This window comes from Lissotriton helveticus, chromosome 7, assembly GCF_964261635.1.
Source record: "Lissotriton helveticus chromosome 7, aLisHel1.1, whole genome shotgun sequence".
In the NCBI taxonomy this organism is placed as follows: Eukaryota; Metazoa; Chordata; class Amphibia; order Caudata; family Salamandridae; genus Lissotriton; species Lissotriton helveticus.
The window spans coordinates 1954977808-1954996165 of record NC_136068.1 but is presented as its reverse complement, the minus strand read 5'-3'; the positions used below and the strand labels follow the sequence as shown (position 1 = coordinate 1954996165).

Here is an 18358-nt window from a genome sequence, read left to right as displayed (position 1 = left end):
GTGGGCAGAGAGGCCTCGACACACAAAATGGCTGCCACTTACCAGCATGATGGGGTCTAAAAGGGACGAGATGGCGTGGCCACTGTTTCACGATTCTCACTTTACTTTCAACAGTGGCTGTGGTGAACATGAATGAACGCCGCTTATATATACCTAATTTTAGTCATTTTCCACAGTCCCCAGTTTTTATCATAAGCTAGTTCATTCCTGTTCACATCACAGGGGAGGATGTACAAGCTGACATTAGTTATACAATTCGCTTTGGTAGCCCATATGCATTACAGGCAGATGAAAATAATTCTGCTATCAATGCAGACAGAATCGCACATAACCATATGTAGTCAATGTGATGGGCGGGGAGACAGTGCAAACAAAATTACATTAGCTGCGTCATACGTTAGACCTTGGAGGCGGGGACATTACTTTAGACGATGTAGGAGATTCGTTCGAATACAAACATGGTGTCATACAAAAAAACGTTCTGGCAGGATAAGGGCTATTATCACTTGAGGTCTGGACTCCATGGGGGTCAAAACTAGACAGCATGTTCATGTGGATAACTGGTGTTTCTACAATCATCAAGATACAGAGTTAACGCCTTCTTAGTTATCCATGTACAGTTGAAAGTGACCGATGTAGGGTTTCGAAAGCTCAATTGGGTGGTAATCAATACAAAGCAGTTGGGCGAGGAATTCAACTTAATACAAGGGGCAGTCAAGGGGTGGCAATGTCAAAAAAAAGGTTCGTCCTTCCAGTGTCTTTTTACAGCGAGCCATCACTGGTAGGCTCTCATTGTTTTTCTTCGTTCGTTGGCACTGTTGAGCACCGGCGGTGGAGCTATACGTCCAGCTCGGATTCAGATTTCGCGTTGTAGGGTGTGGCCACTCTTTGCTCTCGGACCACAGTCCTGTTTGTCCTGTTACCTAAGTAATCTACCATAGGTACTTTAGTCGGGGTACCCGTATTCCGTTCTTCTTTCGGGACAAACCCTATTCTATCTTTTGTGCTGTCTTTCTTCTCAGAGTCAAGTTCAAAAACTCCATATGGAAAAAGGGGTGTTGGGGGCGTGCTTCGGGAGGCCGAGGGAAAAGAGGGTGGAGTGGGATCGGGTCTGAAACGGACCAAGGAGGGCAGAAATTTCAAGCAAGTGGGCCCATCGATCGGGCACAATGGACTGGGACTTTCGGCACGAGCTCATCAACATGCAGGGGTTTCTGGACAGCCCTTCTTTCCTTCACTTCCCACGTTGAGAATGGTGCCTTGTCCCGCAACTCTTTGCTCTGTGGCTCCACCTTGGTCGAGGTCATAGATATTCCCCGATCTTCAGCCAGGCTGTGCGTCACATCCGGCCCCTCTCCTCCTCCGACCGCACGTTATCTTTAAATGATTACAACAAAAAAAAACAAGTCTTAAAGAACTGGCAGGGGAAAATGTTTACACACTTTAATTTCTCTCCCAACCCCAAGTAGTTGGGGAAACGTTTATTGGTCACGATAGGGTGGATGCTTAGTACTCCTTACATCGGTGTATGCTGTTAACTCATGCATCATTGCTGTGGTGCAGGTCTGCAAGTATCTTTCTATTTTCAAACATCATGTCTGTCTGGTGTTTATTCCTGTTATATTCGCGAGCGTGGCAAGAAGTCTGATATCTAACAATTACATGGTTCATCGAATTCAAACCGGCTCCTCCAGTAGAGAGACGTGTTTTTCTAAAACAAATCCTGTTGAGCTATATTTTCTTCAAGGTCTGCTAATTCATAAAAAGTGTGAAGTGCTTATTATCATGGGCTTACAGCTACTTTTTCCAGGGAAGGACATACGTTAAGCATTTTTTTCTTATCTGACAGCAACGGCTAACTTTTATCAGTTTTTGGACGATTTATCTTTAAAAACAAGGTCATCAGCTACAGTCTTTAAGATTTTCTGGGACGGCTGGTTACAGAACTGGGACCATTCTGGAAAAACGGGGACGTTTCGGACATTTTACTTTTGTGCAATGGGCGGTGGTAATCCAAATGATGAGGGTGGTGTTACTAAAGCACTAAAACAAAAGCAACTGACATATAGTTCCCTTTTAAGGGTCAGATTAGGGGACATTAGTCGTCTTACCTGTCCTTTCTTTCTCAGCCAATTAAGTTCCCTCATTTTACAGAAAGGAGAGGTAGTAATATGGCAAAGTACGATCGTTTTGCTTCTGTCAATTTGTTCAAACACTGTCGTGTCTAAAGCCAATTATACCTGTACCGGCGAGGTACAGTGTCGTCATTTTTCAAAAAGGGAGCAAGGGAGCCCTCAGAGAGAGAGAGCGTTGTGTGCACAAAATAGGCTATTAGTACACGTACAACATAAAGAGAGAGAGAGAGAGAGAGAAACGTGTATAATAGGTTATTCAGTGAACACACATATAGAACAGTACGGGTCGGTTTCACGTAGAAAACACAAGCTGAGGGAAAACATAAATTCATAGTTTACGTACACACAAATACCAGATAGGGTGCGACAGCAAATACATCAAGTACGGAAACCTAAGACAGAACACAGAGCTATTTTGGGCAAAAGGACTTTGTCATGCATGTTGCGTATTCTCAGTATTCCCTTTAATTCATTTTGGGGGTCGAGCTCTTTGTTCTCCTTCCTTCCTAATAGTAGACAATTTTGTTGGTAACCTCGCTTCAAAAATACTTACTCCTTTTTAATTGGTCGGACACTAGTCCAGTCGTGCTTCTACTCACGGTGGGGTCTTCCAACATCTAGCAAATGATGATCCAAGCTGAGGTAAAGGAGGGGTGTCAGTCGGACGTGCGATGGTACAATTCTGACTTTTCTATGAGGGTGGAAGGAGAAGGGGTAAATCTAAAAAAAATAACAATATCCCTAATATCTGGTTTGAGGGGGGGTTTGGATGAACCCCAACCCGGGGTACTCTTAACTTTTCTTATTTAGTCAGCACATAAATTGACTCACTGGTGCGCATTATTTTGGGTGTACGTTTGGGATATCGGTTGGGGTTGGGTTCGTCGTACTGAAATAAGCCTTCGAGTTTCTGGTGTAGGCCACTCTCCCATTCGCTAGCTCCAGAGAGAGTCGTTCCTAAGTAAGGAAAGTGCTATATTGTTGTTCGTCTTTCACATGCAGGTACCATGTTCTGGCTTAATCTTCCTATGCCATTAACCGTTCGATCAACGCCTCAATCATACAAAATGTATGAACAACGAAGAGTTGGCTCCTAATCAGTTAGGCTGAGCACTTAAACACAATAGACCAAAAAGACATGCCAGAACTGATATGTAAATTAAACAATAAATTTTACTCTATAAGGTAGAAAAACTCATTCCAACCTGAGATGTTGCTAGCAAATAGCGATTTATTCATTCAATTTAAGAGTAATTTTTTTACAAGAAAATTTTTCATTTTATATACAATACTACACCATTATTTCATACAAAACTCATTCGACTAGTCATCCATATCACAATCATGCAAAATCAGACATCCATATGTACACAAAACTAAAAAGTAAAGAATTACCACAGGGAAAAAAGAACGTAATGGTTAAGAAGAAAAATGGTAGGAAGAAAAAAGACAAAGGTTGCTCAAACAATAAACATCTGTAATATACCATATATCTATATATATATATACACACACTGGCAGATTAATCACAATCAACTTAAATGATGAAACACACTGTATATACACAGATTAAAGCATTCAAATTGTCACTTTTTGGATTTTGAACTTAAAGAGAGCAACACTTTGTGAAGGGGCCTACGCGTTTCGAGTCCTATACAATGGGGGGACTCTCATCAGGGCCAAAGGAAATATCTGAAAAGAAAAATTTATATCTCCATGTAAGCAATTATACTCGAGACCTTTTAAGAAGCTTTTTAGAGTAAAAACCAATTTCCTCGGACAGCTTACCCTACTGGTCTGCAAGGCCACTTAAAGGGTGTAGAATGTATGGGCGCAGCCGGTGGCGCTCAGCTTCGGAAATGGCGTGGTCGCACTACAAGGTAAGGGGCGAACATTAGACTCCAGTGTTCTCACTATTCAGGAACACAATCGAGAGTTGTTTGGAGGACTAGTTCTTACCTCGCTCAGTCTGAGCGGACCCCCAGTGTCAGAGACGGAGTTGTTCTCCACTGTCAGGTTCAACGATTGGACAAGGACGGGATCTGGAAAGGTGGCCTAGGGAAAAATGCCAAGGGTGGGTCAGGGACAGTGTGTAAGCGTCTAAAACACACACAATGGCATCCTGGCGCCCAACACTCGAAAAACACAGGGTCAGCTAGTTGGGCATTCAAACGGTAGGTAAAAATCACCTGTGCAAAGTCGGCACCGGGGCTCAGTTGAAGGGCGTCCCAAACGTATTTTGAAGAATTCTTTGATTTATGTGCTTGACTCCTGCAACGGAGTCCAGGGTATTAGTATTGGAATTACCACAACGAATATCACAAAAATTGTAAAGGAATCAAGCGTTTGAGGCGAGGTTGGACCCACCTAATGATAGAAATGTACTCGTCTCGTTCGGCGTCTCCGGAGCGCTGATCCTTCGCGCATGCGCCGTGGATCAGGGGTCCGGTAAGAGCAGTCTGCTATAATAGCGGCGTCCGCGAGGGAAGCTAATCTCTGGCGCGTGCGCACTAGGGTATGTCAGAGACTAGTGGCACAACCGGAAAGGAAGCAAGTCGCCAGTGCGTGCGCACTGCGTTCTATACACAAATTGCTAGTTAGACACCAGGTTCTAGTGTAAGAACCTGATTCAAACAGAGGTTAGAGACAGACTTCGTAAGATCACCCGACCTTGTGCAGGACAGGATGGTTAAAGCTGAGATAGTTCAGAGTTTATAAATCTCTGAGAGTTCATTCAGGCCAGTGGCAGCCGTGTTAAACTTTACAATGAGGAGTGCTTCCCTTTTGGAGAGCCTGGCATCCCAGTCACCTCCTCTGGGGTCGCGCTCCACCTTGGAAATTATGGTCCATTGGAGATCCTTAATCTGATGGGACATTCTATTCCAATGGTTTACCAATGGTGCTGTCTCAACCCGTTTTCTGAGTCTGGATTTATGCTGGGAAATTCTTTGTCGGGCCTCCTGATTCGTTTTCCCGATATACAGGAGTCCACACGGGCACAAGATTCCGTACACCACATATTTTGATTTACAATTGCTCTGTGTGTCATGTTTCCACGAAATCCCTCTGTGTTGAAACAGAGATCCCTCTATTGTTGACTCGCAGCAGACACAGGTACCACATTTGTGGTGCCCTGTGATGGGATTTAACCCAATCATTTGTCTGATGGTAGGAGGTGCTTGTCTCGTTGAACCTGACAGTGGAGAACAACTCCGTCTCTGACACTGGGGGTCCGCTCAGACTGAGCGAGGTAAGAACTAGTCCTCCAAACAACTCTCGATTGTGTTCCTGAATAGTGAGAACACTGGAGTCTAATGTTCGCCCCTTACCTTGTAGTGCGACCACGCCATTTCCGAAGCTGAGCGCCACCGGCTGCGCCCATACATTCTACACCCTTTAAGTGGCCTTGCAGACCAGTAGGGTAAGCTGTCCGAGGAAATTGGTTTTTACTCTAAAAAGCTTCTTAAAAGGTCTCGAGTATAATTGCTTACATGGAGATATACATTTTTCTTTTCAGATATTTCCTTTGGCCCTGATGAGAGTCCCCCCATTGTATAGGACTCGAAACGCGTAGGCCCCTTCACAAAGTGTTGCTCTCTTTAAATTCAAAATCCAAAAAGTGACAATTTGAATGCTTTAATCTGTGTATATACAGTGTGTTTCATCATTTAAGTTGATTGTGATTAATCTGCCAGTGTATATATATATATATATATATATATATAGATATATGGTATATTACAGATGTTTATTGTTTGAGCAACCTTTGTCTTTTTTCTTCCTACCATTTTTCTTCTTAACCATTACGTTCTTTTTTCCCTGTGGTAATTCTTTACTTTTTAGTTTTGTGTACATATGGATGTCTGATTTTGCATGATTGTGATATGGATGACTAGTCGAATGAGTTTTGTATGAAATAATGGTGTAGTATTGTATATAAAATGAAAAATTTTCTTGTAAAAAAATTACTCTTAAATTGAATGACTAAATCGCTATTTGCTAGCAACATCTCAGGTTGGAATGAGTTTTTCTACCTTATAGAGTAAAATTTATTGTTTAATTTACATATCAGTTCTGGCATGTCTTTTTGGTCTATTGTCAATCATACAAAAAGCATTCTTTTATTGACCCAGACGTGCGCCACACATACACATTCATACCGTACGCATCAGGGCCCATGCGCACATTCATACCATACAATCTTTCACGCTCCCAGAGATAGCTCTTACATATAATGTACCGTCTCACAGAGCTAGCCTATTTTCCTCGCGTGGAACACGGTGCGGTTTTTAGGTCTTCTCCATACTTCAGCTGAAATTCCGATGTAACCTGCAAAAAGGGAAAAGAGAGGGGGGGGGTCAGTGTTCAAAGCACATCAGCGCGCATAAACACGAAATTTTTTTTACCTACCACGTACTTGACTTATCTCTCTGGGATGCAGTCCCTTATGTCTCGGCATTGAAGCCCAGAGGAGCTGGTAGTGTGGCAAAGATAACCAATGGTAGTCTGTTCATTACATAGATCGCCCGAGGGCGGTAGTACAGACCACGTGTAGGGGAGGGTCAAAAGCCAGGGTTAGTATAGGAGTACGTAACGAGCGAGCCATTTTTAATTAAAAAAACTAAACGTGACAAAAGGTTGCAGGGTCAGTGAAGGTTGATTTTATAATTGAAAGTATAACAGGATCAGTTACAATAAAATCGTTCATACGCATACCATGGGCGAGTATCACGAGTGACATTACTTCGGAGCTTTAATAATACAATAATCAATAGTAAAAACGACATCAATAGGGTTGTCCGCATGCCCAGTCAGTATTCTTCCCCGCCCGCCATGTGCACAAAGACCGCATACATCCCCCATAACATCAGGGCTAAGTAACTAGAATCGTCCTAAGGAGTTGCAAGTCCCGCCCATGCTGGCGCCGTTTTGGTCGAGGCCAGGCGGGTCCAGAGTATAGTTCAAATGCCTCCAATAACTAGCGGCCGGACCAGAATCCCTTTCGGCAGTTCAAAAAGTTCCATTAACGCCAGCAGAAGGGACAGGCGGCATGAACCGCGACTTAAAGGCGAGGAAGGCAAAAATCTTCCCTACCGGGTCACGCTGAGGTCCCACCGGAACTGATCGAGTTGGCAGTCTACAGTGTCTCTTAGTAATTCGGACAAAGGCTGGTGTTAGCATGAGAGCACCACCATCTTGTGACAACGTTGTGTCCACTCCGGAGAGTGGGACAGCAGGCGTATCCCTCCACAGATGCGTTGAATCAGTCTTTCCCTCGGCACCAGATGTGGACAAGGCGGCGGTCAACCGGGGCAGCGGCATATCCATGGGGGATAGTCGAGCAACAGTGGCGGCTGCCCCCACCGGAAGCCCGCGGGAGTCGAGGGCCAACGACTCTCGTGGAATCTTTAAAACTGAGAGGACGTCTTCAAGAGTGGGGCTCATGCCCGAGCAGGCAAGCATCCGAGTTCCATGGTAGCCCAGAGCCATCCTAGTGGACCAAGCCCAAATCCGGGGTGTCGGCCGCCATCTTGAGAGCCCCCCAGCAGCTGCCCTTCACCATGGCCACCGGAGCGGCCCCTCCCGGTCAGCCAGCCGTGGGGGGGTCCGCGAGTGGAACGCTAATGGCAGTCTTGGTGCAGGAGAGGAACCTCCATCTGGAGGTGGAGGGGGAGAGGGGGCCGTCGTGCAGCCTCTCCGCGGGCGCCCCACGCCATCTCCTGGCGTAGATATACGAGATGGCCGAACCAGGCAACAAAGGGGGGAGCCGTCAGCAAGGCATCCCCCGCACACAACTTGCTGGACATCACCTCTGGATGATCCGGGGATGGGCCTCGGCGCGTTGGGTTGCCTCCGGCCTATTCGCACAACGGTCCGCCACCGACGCTACCTCGCCGGCTGATGGCTTTTGTAGACTTTCTTATAGCCCAAAGCCTACTAAAAAGTAGCTCAAAGTAGCCCAACAGGAACAGCGTCAAGCAGACGGCAAATGCATTTGGGTTTGTTGTTGCAGCCGTTTGCCATGTAAATAGTTGTTTAATAATAAAAGTTTTAACATGTTACTTTGCTGGAGTGTTGTATATATTTATAATATTCGCATAGTTTGTCGTTATTTGGGCGGGGTGGGCGGCGGAGCCGAGCTGTCTTGCAGACATCATGGCGTCGAGCTCGGTTCCTCTCACTAGTTTCATATTTCCTGAGGGGTTGTTCCTAATGTTTCTATTTTAGCGAGGTCAAAAAGATCCCATCAGTGGCCTACTGATTTCGCTCGATTCCTTTTGTTTTTCCTAACGATTTTTATGTTATAGTTTGCTAGCACGATACAACGGCTAATCCGTATTTTTATATATATGTCCTTTTTATTAGGGGTGTCCTCCGGTGGAGCCGGATGATCTACCTCTAATAAACGGTCCGGGCTGAACCAACTACCAACAAACGGGGCGAAGATAGGCATGACGGGTTACAAAGGGGACAAAAGTCTGCACTACCTATCCTTCACTATCCGCAAAGACTAAACAGAGTATTGCGACCCTGTGCTTATTTGTGAATAGAGAATAACCCAAAGAGAATCAATTCCGAACAATCAATGTTCGGATAAACAATCAATCAAATGAGGGATAAAAATAGGCACGACGGATTACAATGGGGGCAAAAGCCTGCGTTACCTATCCTTCACTATCTGCAAAGACTAAACAGAGTATTGCGACTCTGTGCTTGTTTGCAAATAGAGAATGATCCAAGGAGAACCAATTCCAAAACAGTAAATGCTTGGATAACAATCAATCAAATGGAGAGGGAAGCAGGCACGACGGATTACAATGGGGGCAAAGGCCTGCGTTACCTACCCTTCACTATCTGCAAAGACTAAACAGAGTATTGCGACTCTGTGCTTGTTTGCAAATAGAGAATCTCTCAGAAACAATCAAATGAGTAATACTAGTATTTTCAAACAATCAAACAATCAATTCGCAATTTGTCGTGTTACACGACCTTACCCGGACCGCATGGACAGTTTCTCGTCTTCCGCTTCCAGCACCTGATCGTCCTCTATTCTCCGTAATTGCTGTGGCACTCCAGATGGTTCCCAGTCAGGACCGTAGATCACTCGAGAGAGGTCTGCTCGGAACCAGTGAAGTTCGGATGATCGGCTGCCAGACGAGGGTCTATCGGGCAGGTGCACTTCCCGATCGTTGCAGTCGTTCACTCTGTCGCTGGGACCTCTCCCACTGGATCCACGTGTCGCTGATGGGCCCCACGTTTGGGACGCCAATTGTGAAAAGGTAGGGCCGATGTCGACCAGGAACCCTTCAGTATTTGCCCGGCGTTAGCCGCCTCTCATACCATTCGAAATTACCAAACAAAGAGGCAGGCGCTGGAGACGGAAGGCAGGAAACAGGAGTTTATTCCGACGGAGCAGAACACGTCAAATCAGACAACAGGGTATCTTCTCGAGGTGCTCTAACCGCATCTCTGAGGCTGGCCTCTTATACACAGGTTTATGGCTTTTACATACACTGCATCCGTAATGTTTCTTTGAGGGACAGAAAAGACATCCTCGGAATCCCTAGTCCAGGCCCGTTCCCACACACATCTACAGTAGAGTTCCCACCCCGATATCAGCATGTGGTGGTTATCGCGCAGCTGGGCATTCCACTGGGAACGGGAATGTGTGTGATCAGTCGGATCTTCGGGGTGCGAAAGCATTGATTAATCCCCGTTCCTTTGATGTTAGGCGAGGTCCTACTGTAGGGGGCAATAAACTGCATCTGTTGGGCTAGGTGATGGCCTGGGATCAGGCCGGGCAATCGGGCAGGGAGGAAGAGGTTATCAAAAGGGCCTGTCCTTTGAATGAGATGAAAAGAGCGAGGGGGTTCAGCACGGGATGTGGCACGGAGACAGGGTTGCGTTAGAGGTGTGTTTATGGCCCAAGCAGGAGAGATCGGGGGCTGTCGGGGCGCGGGGAATGCTTGCGAGGCAGAGGAGTGAGGGGGAGAGACGCGCAGGCTATTGGTAGTGGGCAGAGAGGCCTCGACACACAAAATGGCTGCCACTTACGAGCATGATGGGGTCTAAAAGGGACAGGATGGCGTGGCCACTGTTTCACGATTCTCACTTTACTTTCAACAGTGGCTGTGGTGAACATGATTGAACGCCACTTATATATACCTAATTTTAGTCATTTTCCACACCTGTCTTGATTTTGCTCGGAGAAAGTGTCACTCGTAGTACTTGAATGTAACTCATCATTTCACGGAAATTGTGAAAACTTCATACATGGCAATATTAAACCTTGGCAGCTCTGCTGACTGCAGCGGGATGACCGGACTGTGTAAGTGCCTCAAAGCAGTCCCGGTGCTTCCTGAATCCGACCTCCCTTACTTCCAGGAGGAGCCGAGGGACGTGGGTGGAGCCGAGGGACGTGGGTGGAGCCGAGGGACGTGGGTGGAGCCGAGGGAAGTGAGTGGGCCTCCTAAAAAAATGTGAGTACCTGCACTTCACAAAGGCAGGGAAGACTTTACCCACAAGCCCCAGGGGGCACTCAACCAGAGAGACAGGTGCAACCCTTGCGTGCATGGCAAACGTACCTACTGGCCATGTCTGTGTGGCCTCAACCTGGGAATCCCCACACACATTCCCGAAGCACGACTGCGGGGACATCCCTTTGAACAAGGAATCCCCGGTGGGACAGAGAGGCTACGACACCCTTGATAAAGAACAATCACCGCTACCTAATCGGATGCACCACGAGTGAGTCCAGAAAAGGATTCGCGCTGCAAAACGAAAGAGTCACTTGCCAGTAGGACTTGTTTTGCAGCCTGAAGAGTTTTCTGAATTCGCCTGCGACCCTCCTGCCTCCCGGAAATGGGGGAACAGCAAACCGGCGAGGAGAACGACCAGACAAAGCGCGCAGAGAAAGAAGACGCTGAAGATGGCATCAACGCACAGGAACTTCTGGGGTGCCGCTTTGTCACACAATGGGTGGACTTGCCACCAAATGATGGTCAACGACGCCCACACACCCAAACAAGCATTTGCAATGCAATAGGTCTCGCATTAATTTGTCAAGCATCGATTGCTTCAGCACATCCAAAGAAAATAAAATGCTGAAATCATAGGGTAACCCTCAGTGCCTTGTGATTTCGCTTGTCTGTGCCTCTCAGAGGAGATAGTATTGACAAAGCCAATGGGTTTGGGATTAGCTGTCCTCCTTTCGGCTTTGCCAATGCATGTTTAGTTTTGTTGTGAGGTTTGCAAAACTTTGTAGGTGGTGGAATTGAACTGAATTTATTGAAGGTGCTTTCAGCGAAGGATGCAAACACATAGTTGCCTTTCACACAAGCATCTATACAAAATACTTAAAATAAAATATATAACACAGTGAATTAATAACTTACTACTTTTGTCCCAAAAAGTTCTAGCGTGAGGAGCAACTCACTATGCAAGAGACGCGTTTCGCTGTGGGATCAGTTTCTCTCTGGTGACATGTTCTATTGGGAAGCTGTTTCTCCGAAGGGCAGTCTCAGCCTCGCAATGGGGCAGTGTTGCTCTCTGGAAGATACTTTGTCTCTCTCTAGGGCAGTTTGTCTCTACACGACAGTAGCGCTATGCACGCCTGCTCATCTGTAGGCAATTCATGTGTCTCTCTTGAGAGCAGTTTCTCTCTCCAGGGGAGCGGGGGGGGGGGCATTTTCTCGCCATCTATCTTTCTCGGGGGTAATTGCATTCCCTCTGCAGGAAGTATCTCTCTGTCCGAAGTGTTTTTCCTACCGCCTCTATCCTCTGTGGGGAAAGATGCTTTCCCTTTATTGGGGGATGGAGTTTCAAGCTTTGGGAGAACAGTTTCAACCTCTGTTTGTCGGAGGTAGGTTCCGTCTCCATAAGGGTGCAAGAAGCTTCCTGCCTCTTGCTCACTGGGGGACAGTTTCTCCGGTGTGTACCCTACCTCTACCTCTCAGAAGGACATTAGCGTCTCACCAGCACGGACTCGTGGGCCATTGCCCACTCCGATGTCCGCCTCCGCAGGTCCTGCAGAACCCTCTCCGTGTCCCGTTCACCGCAGGCGCCGTCCCACCATCTTGTGCCAGAGCCCGAGGCTCACACCGCAGCCGCCGAGTGACCCATCCAAGCGCGCGGCCAACTCCCGCCCCCTGCCACTCAGCGGAAAGCTCCGCCTGCTGTCCGCTCAAAACAGACCCCGCCCAACAAAGTTTGAACTGAAACAAGGACAAGATTCAAGTAATAACACTTAAATATGCTATAAAAGTCAGAAAATCAACACCCGTCAGTTATTAACCAATCAACTCTTGGTGCAGATTTTACATGAGGATCCGGCACCCCATCTTATCGGACAAAGCACTTCCATTGACACAGAATAGGATTTCATCCTAAGTGAGTTGAAACACGCTGCCCTGCACAACCTTGACCTGTAAAGAAGTGGCAACTGCCAAAGTTATACAGCTGCGTGAATGTTGATTAAAGTTGAGTGAGACACAAGACAAGGCAGCCAACGCCATGCAATGTCTCATTTGTGGACAGATGAGGCATAGGGGTACACATTCCCACCATACAATATCTCTCTTCAGAGAGGCCAGGTATTGGATGGGTGTGTCTCCTGGACTCTTATGACCCGCAGGCAAACACTTGTAGACTACTGTTGTCTAGTGCACTAACCTTGGCTGATACAGCCCTAACCAGCGAGCATTCCTTATAGAACGCGCTTTTTTTTTGGCTTTTCTTTGAGCACCGCCCATCTGGCAGTTAGAAAGCCACTTGCCACTGAAAGGGTATCGCCACTCCCCTGCTGCTTTTGTAGGAATGGCGCCTAATATTCACGGGATCACACCCTGTAGCGCCTGTCGTCGCAACTTCAAGTTCCCCCTAGGTGCAAAATGAGGCATGCAGGCCCCACCACGTGCTCCTTATTCTAAATTCCTCCGGAGGAGCCCCCCCCCGTTCGCCCCTTACCTTGTAACCAGTGACCACTGCCATAGCTCTGCTGTCTGAAAGCCTGATTGTGAAACCGAAAGCAATCACGTTTAGAAAAAAACAAAGCCGCGAGTGGTGCGCACGCCCATATGCTTTCAATTATTGCGCCCATGTCTGGGCACGATAATTGAAACCATATGGCAGAAAATGCACGTAATAGACACCAATAGGCCTGGGGCGGAGCTATGCGCAGGGAAAGGCCAATAGCAGGCTGCAAAGGTTAAATCACAAGCGTGTGCATTTTCCAGGTCCATTTTCATAGCCCGGCCAAAAGGACTCTCGCTGCGCAGTGTATCGCTAGGCGCGAGACCTAAAAGAGGAAAAACAGGAGGACAAAACACAATTCCAGACCCAACCACTAGATAGCGGCATAGGTGTACAGCTTGTGATTCCAGAAAACTATTCAGGCTGCAAAACTACTCCTACTGGTAAGGAACCATTCAGTTTTGACTTGCTGCATCTTAGTAAGCCGTTAGCTGCTCCTGTGCCGAAGTGTTGGCCCTTGTTGAAGAATAATGTGTGGTTAGATTTGGGCCAGCAAATCATACGGAAGTGTAGAATACCCAGGCGAATCCTTAGAACCACACACTGAACCCTCCAAAGGAATGACGTGCATGCACCAAAGAGATGGTAGGAGGGATCACACCTGCCAGAGACTGGGAGAAGAAACCACAGAGGCTGCAGAGCGGGAATCATGGAAGCCACCCCAGGGTCACGGGTGTCTGCGCAGGTCTAGGGCTGAACATCAGAGGGCCTAGCTGGTGGGCAGGGCGTGCCTAGCTGGTGGGCAGGGCGTGCCTAGCTGGTGGGCAGGGCGTGCCTAGCTGGTGGGCAGGCCGTGCCTAGCTGGTGGGCAGGCCGTGCCTAGCTGAAGGGCAGGGCATGCCTAGCTGAAGGACGGGGCAAACCTAGTTGATGGACATGGTTTGCAAAGACTGACCCGCTGCTGACATGCCAGCAGCCCCCTTGGGCCATGACGCAGAGGTGTGTGCGCTGTCTAGCTAGGAAGGCCCAGGCACACTGGGAACCTGAACCAGCCTGGAGAGGATGAATTAACTGGTCCCCCAATGTCTCTGTGAGATCTCGGGGTCCTTCCCGACTCTAGTGAGCTGTCGCGGGGGTGGGAGAGGTGACCATACAAGCTGTCCACAGAGGCGCCAAATCCAGGGCACTCTTACATCAACGCCCCACCCATGTCGCTCCAGTGAACTCTTCTAGGGCAAAAGCCTACTTTACCAATGTTTGTAAGTAAAGTAAAGTTCCTCGAGCCTGGTAAGTCTGAGCTGGGCCAGCCTCACGTGTTGGGACCCTCAAACCTAGACCGGTGTGGAGGTGCGCCCCAGTGACCTGGTGCTGGATGTGAACCCTCTGTGTACCTGAACCACGGCTTGTCCGTAAACCGAGAACTTCATTTTACAAAAGCCAAAATAACTGGATGTCAACTATTATTTTTTAATGTGTGTCCGTGTGTTCTTCTCTTTCAGTCTTCAATACGACGGACTGTGGAGCCACCGCATCTGCGCCCCACAGGGGGGTCACCGGGGAACGCCCTAAACATGAAAGAAGTGGAGGAGCTAGAAAATCTGACGCAGCAGCTGATGCGGGAGATGGACAACCCGCCCCCTATGGAAGCGCACACCACGGGTAAGCAATGCCCCGCCCCCTATGGAGGCGCACACCACGGGTAAGCAATGCCCACCCTTATGGAGGCGCACACCATGGCTAAGCAATGCTCCTCCCCCTACAGATGCGCACATCACGGGTAAGCAATTCCCCGCCCCCTATGGAGGTGCACATTCCGGGTAACCAATGCCCTGCCCCCTGTGACGGCACACACCACGGGTAACCAATGCCCCGCTCCCTATTGAGGCGCACACCACGGGTAAGCAATGCCCCGCCCCTATGGAGGCTCAGACCACAGATGCCCCCACAGTGGAGACGCAAACCACCGGTAATCAATGCCCAGCCCCCTATGGAGGCGCACACCACTGGTAAGCAATGCCCCGCCCCTATGCAGGTCACACCTGGACCACCTGGACCAGCTTCAGTACGGTCGCTCCACCACGCTGCTCCTGTGCTTCAGCTGCAAAACTCCCTGGTATCGTTTTCAGCGCGCTGATCACTGAACTGCTGCTACCTTAGTATTTTAGCGCCTCACTCGCATAGCGCCTCTGTTAATTTCCTGCCTCTCTCAGCGCGACCTCGCTCAGGCTATTGGGTTCACTATTGGCTTGTCTGCGCATGTGATATCCAGACTACTGCTCACTTGATAGTCTGTAATTGTGTTTATTTCATCAGCGCTTGTGTTCAGATTGTGCTTATTGTTAACTCGCTGTATTTTTTGTATGTGATACCCCTGCCTGCCTTTCCCTCGGACCCTCCATTTTGTTGTTGTTGATCTCCCCTGACCCGCCCCTCAGCCACACTACCGCCTCCCTGCTGCCCCTCCCACGCTCCGCCCCCTCCACTGTCCATTAATGTCAGATGGTCCCACGCGCTACGGCCGCGCCGAAGGTGCGCCAAAGGTAAGCCCGTCTACGCCCGTCCGCGCCTGGACCGCGCCCAGCGCCACACCCCCTGGCCCTCGCATTACCCAACCCTCCCGCATCACTTACGACGCCTCCACCCTCCTAGCCCTTAACCCCGGCCGCTCCCCCATCTGCGTCCAAGCCGTTCCTGGACTCACCCATGGACCCTTCTCTTGCAACTCCTGCAAGTTCGACGGCACCAAATCCAGCTCATCATCCACCAACACCACTCAGAGACCTGACACCAACCACCTAAAATGCATCCTGCTCAACACCCGCTCGGTCCACAGACACGCCATCGACCTCTGGAATCTACTTGACACCATCTCACCAGACGTCGCCTTCCTAACAGAAACATGGATGAACGCCTCCTCAGCCCCAGACATCACCATTGCCATCCCGGAAGGATACAAGATCATCCGTAAGGACCGCACCGACCAAACAGGAGGAGGCATCGCTGTCGTCCATAAGAACTCCATCCGCATCTCAACCAGCTCTGACGCCAACCTCGTCAACGCCGAACACCTCCACTTCCAGATCCACATTGACCCCAAAACCACACTCAGAGGCACCCTCCTCTACAGGCCACCAGGACCCCGCGCACAATTCAGTGACGACATCACTGACTTTATCACCCCACACGCCCTCCCCTCCGAGGACTACATTCTATTGGGAGACCTCAATTTCCACCTGGAAAAGAGCAATGACAGTAGCGCCACCACCCTTCTGGACAATTTTGCCAACCTCGGACTCAAACAACTGGTCACTACCCCCACCCACATTGCTGGCCACACACTAGACCCTATCTTCACTTCCAGCAAACATGTCTCCTTCAGTCACACCACAGCTCTTCACTGGACGGACCACAGCTGCGTTCACTTCACATACAATAAGTCCACAATCTACAACCATCCTCAACCCACCATGCGAAGAAACTGGAACAAAATCACCATCAACCAAATCTCCTCATCGCTTCTTCAAAACCCTCCGGCCCACTCCTCAAACCCCGACCAAGCAGCCACTAACCTCACCCAATGGATATCCAACAGCGCCGACATCCTAGCCCCACTGAAAAAACGTCAAAGCAAACAAGGCAGCAAAAACGCCTCCTGGTTCAACGATGATCTTAAGAAATCAAAGAAGCTCTGTCGCTCCCTCGAGAAGGCCTGGAAAAAAGACCCAAACTCCAGCACCAGGGACGCCTTCAAAAACGCTATCCGCATACACCACCAACTAATCCGATCTGCCAAGAAAGCCGCATTCAAAGACTGACTAGATAACAACGCCCACAACAGCAAGGAACTATTCAACATCGTCAAAGAATTCACCAACCCATCAGCCAACTCCAACGACATCACCCCTTCCCAAGCCCTTTGCGACTCCCTAGCTGCTTTCTTCCACAACAAAATCGCGGACATCCACAACAGCTTCGACAACCGACCCGGAGACCAACCCACCCAACCTTCTGCAGGACCTTCACCCCCCCTGAACATTCTCAACGACTGGAACCCAATCTCCACTGATGACACCATCCGCCTGATGAACTCCATCCACTCAGGATCCCCAACTGACCCGTGCCCTCACCACATCTTCAACAAAGCAGACTCCATCATAGCACCACACCTCCGAGATGTCATCAACTGCTCCCTCAACTCCGCCACCTTCCCAGAAAGCTGGAAACACGCAGAACTCAGCGCCCTTCTGAAAAAACCCACAGCTGACCCCACCGAACTCAAAAACTACCGCCCCATCTCGCTTCTTCCATTCCCGGCCAAAGTCATAGAGAAAGCTGTCAACAACCAACTCGCCGCCTTCCTCGAAAACAACAAATCCCTTGACTCCTCACAGTCCGGCTTCCGAGCCAAACACAGCACTGAGACCGCACTCATCGCTGCAACTGACGACATTCGAACTCTACTGGACAACGGAGACAGTCGCCCTCATCCTCCTCGATCTCTCCGCTGCCTTCGACACAGTCTGCCACAGCACCCTTCTACAGCGCCTCAAAAACATCGGAATCCAAGGAAAAGCACTGGAATGGATCACCTCGTTCCTTACCGGAAGAACCCAGAGAGTCCGCCTCCCACCATTCAAGTCTGAGTCCTCTGAAGTCATCTGCGGCGTGCCACAAGGATCGTCACTCAGCCCCACCCTCTTCAACGTATACATGAGCCCCCTCGCGGCCATCGCACGCCAACACAACCTCAACATCATCTCCTACGCTGACGACACTCAATTGATCCTCTCTCTCACCAAAGACCCTAACACCGCCAAAACCAACTTACACGAAGGAATGAAAGAAGTAGCCGAGTGGATGAAGCACAGCCGTCTGAAACTGAACTCCGACAAAACAGAAGTCCTCATCTTAGGCACCTCCCCCTCCGCCTGGGACGACTCTTGGTGGCCAGAGGCCCTTGGAAAAGCACCCATCCCGACAGACCACGCACGGAACCTGGGCGTCATCCTGGACTCCTCACTCTCGATGACCAGACAAGTCAACACCGTTTCATCATCTTGTTTCAACATTCTTTGCATGCTCAAAAAAACATTCCGCTGGATCCCCACCGAAACTAGAAAAACGGTCACCCACGCACTGGTCACTAGCCGCCTGGACTATGGAAACACCCTCTACGCCGGTACCACCGCAAAACTCCAGAAAAAACTCCAACGCATCCAGAACGCCTCAGCCAGGCTCATACTAGACATCCC

At 49.0% G+C, this 18358-nt stretch overlaps 1 protein-coding gene across 2 annotated transcripts in view; it reads left to right on the top strand.

Moving 5' to 3' along the window:
* ZYX (zyxin) overlaps positions 1 to 18358 on the top strand; it is a 180835-nt gene that overhangs the window by 113770 nt on the left and 48707 nt on the right. For both annotated transcript variants that reach the window (XM_078655845.1, XM_078655846.1), the window contains exon 6: positions 14606 to 14765. In XM_078655845.1, the coding sequence (XP_078511971.1) occupies positions 14606 to 14765 (160 nt within the window). The remainder of the gene's footprint in view (positions 1 to 14605; positions 14766 to 18358) is intronic.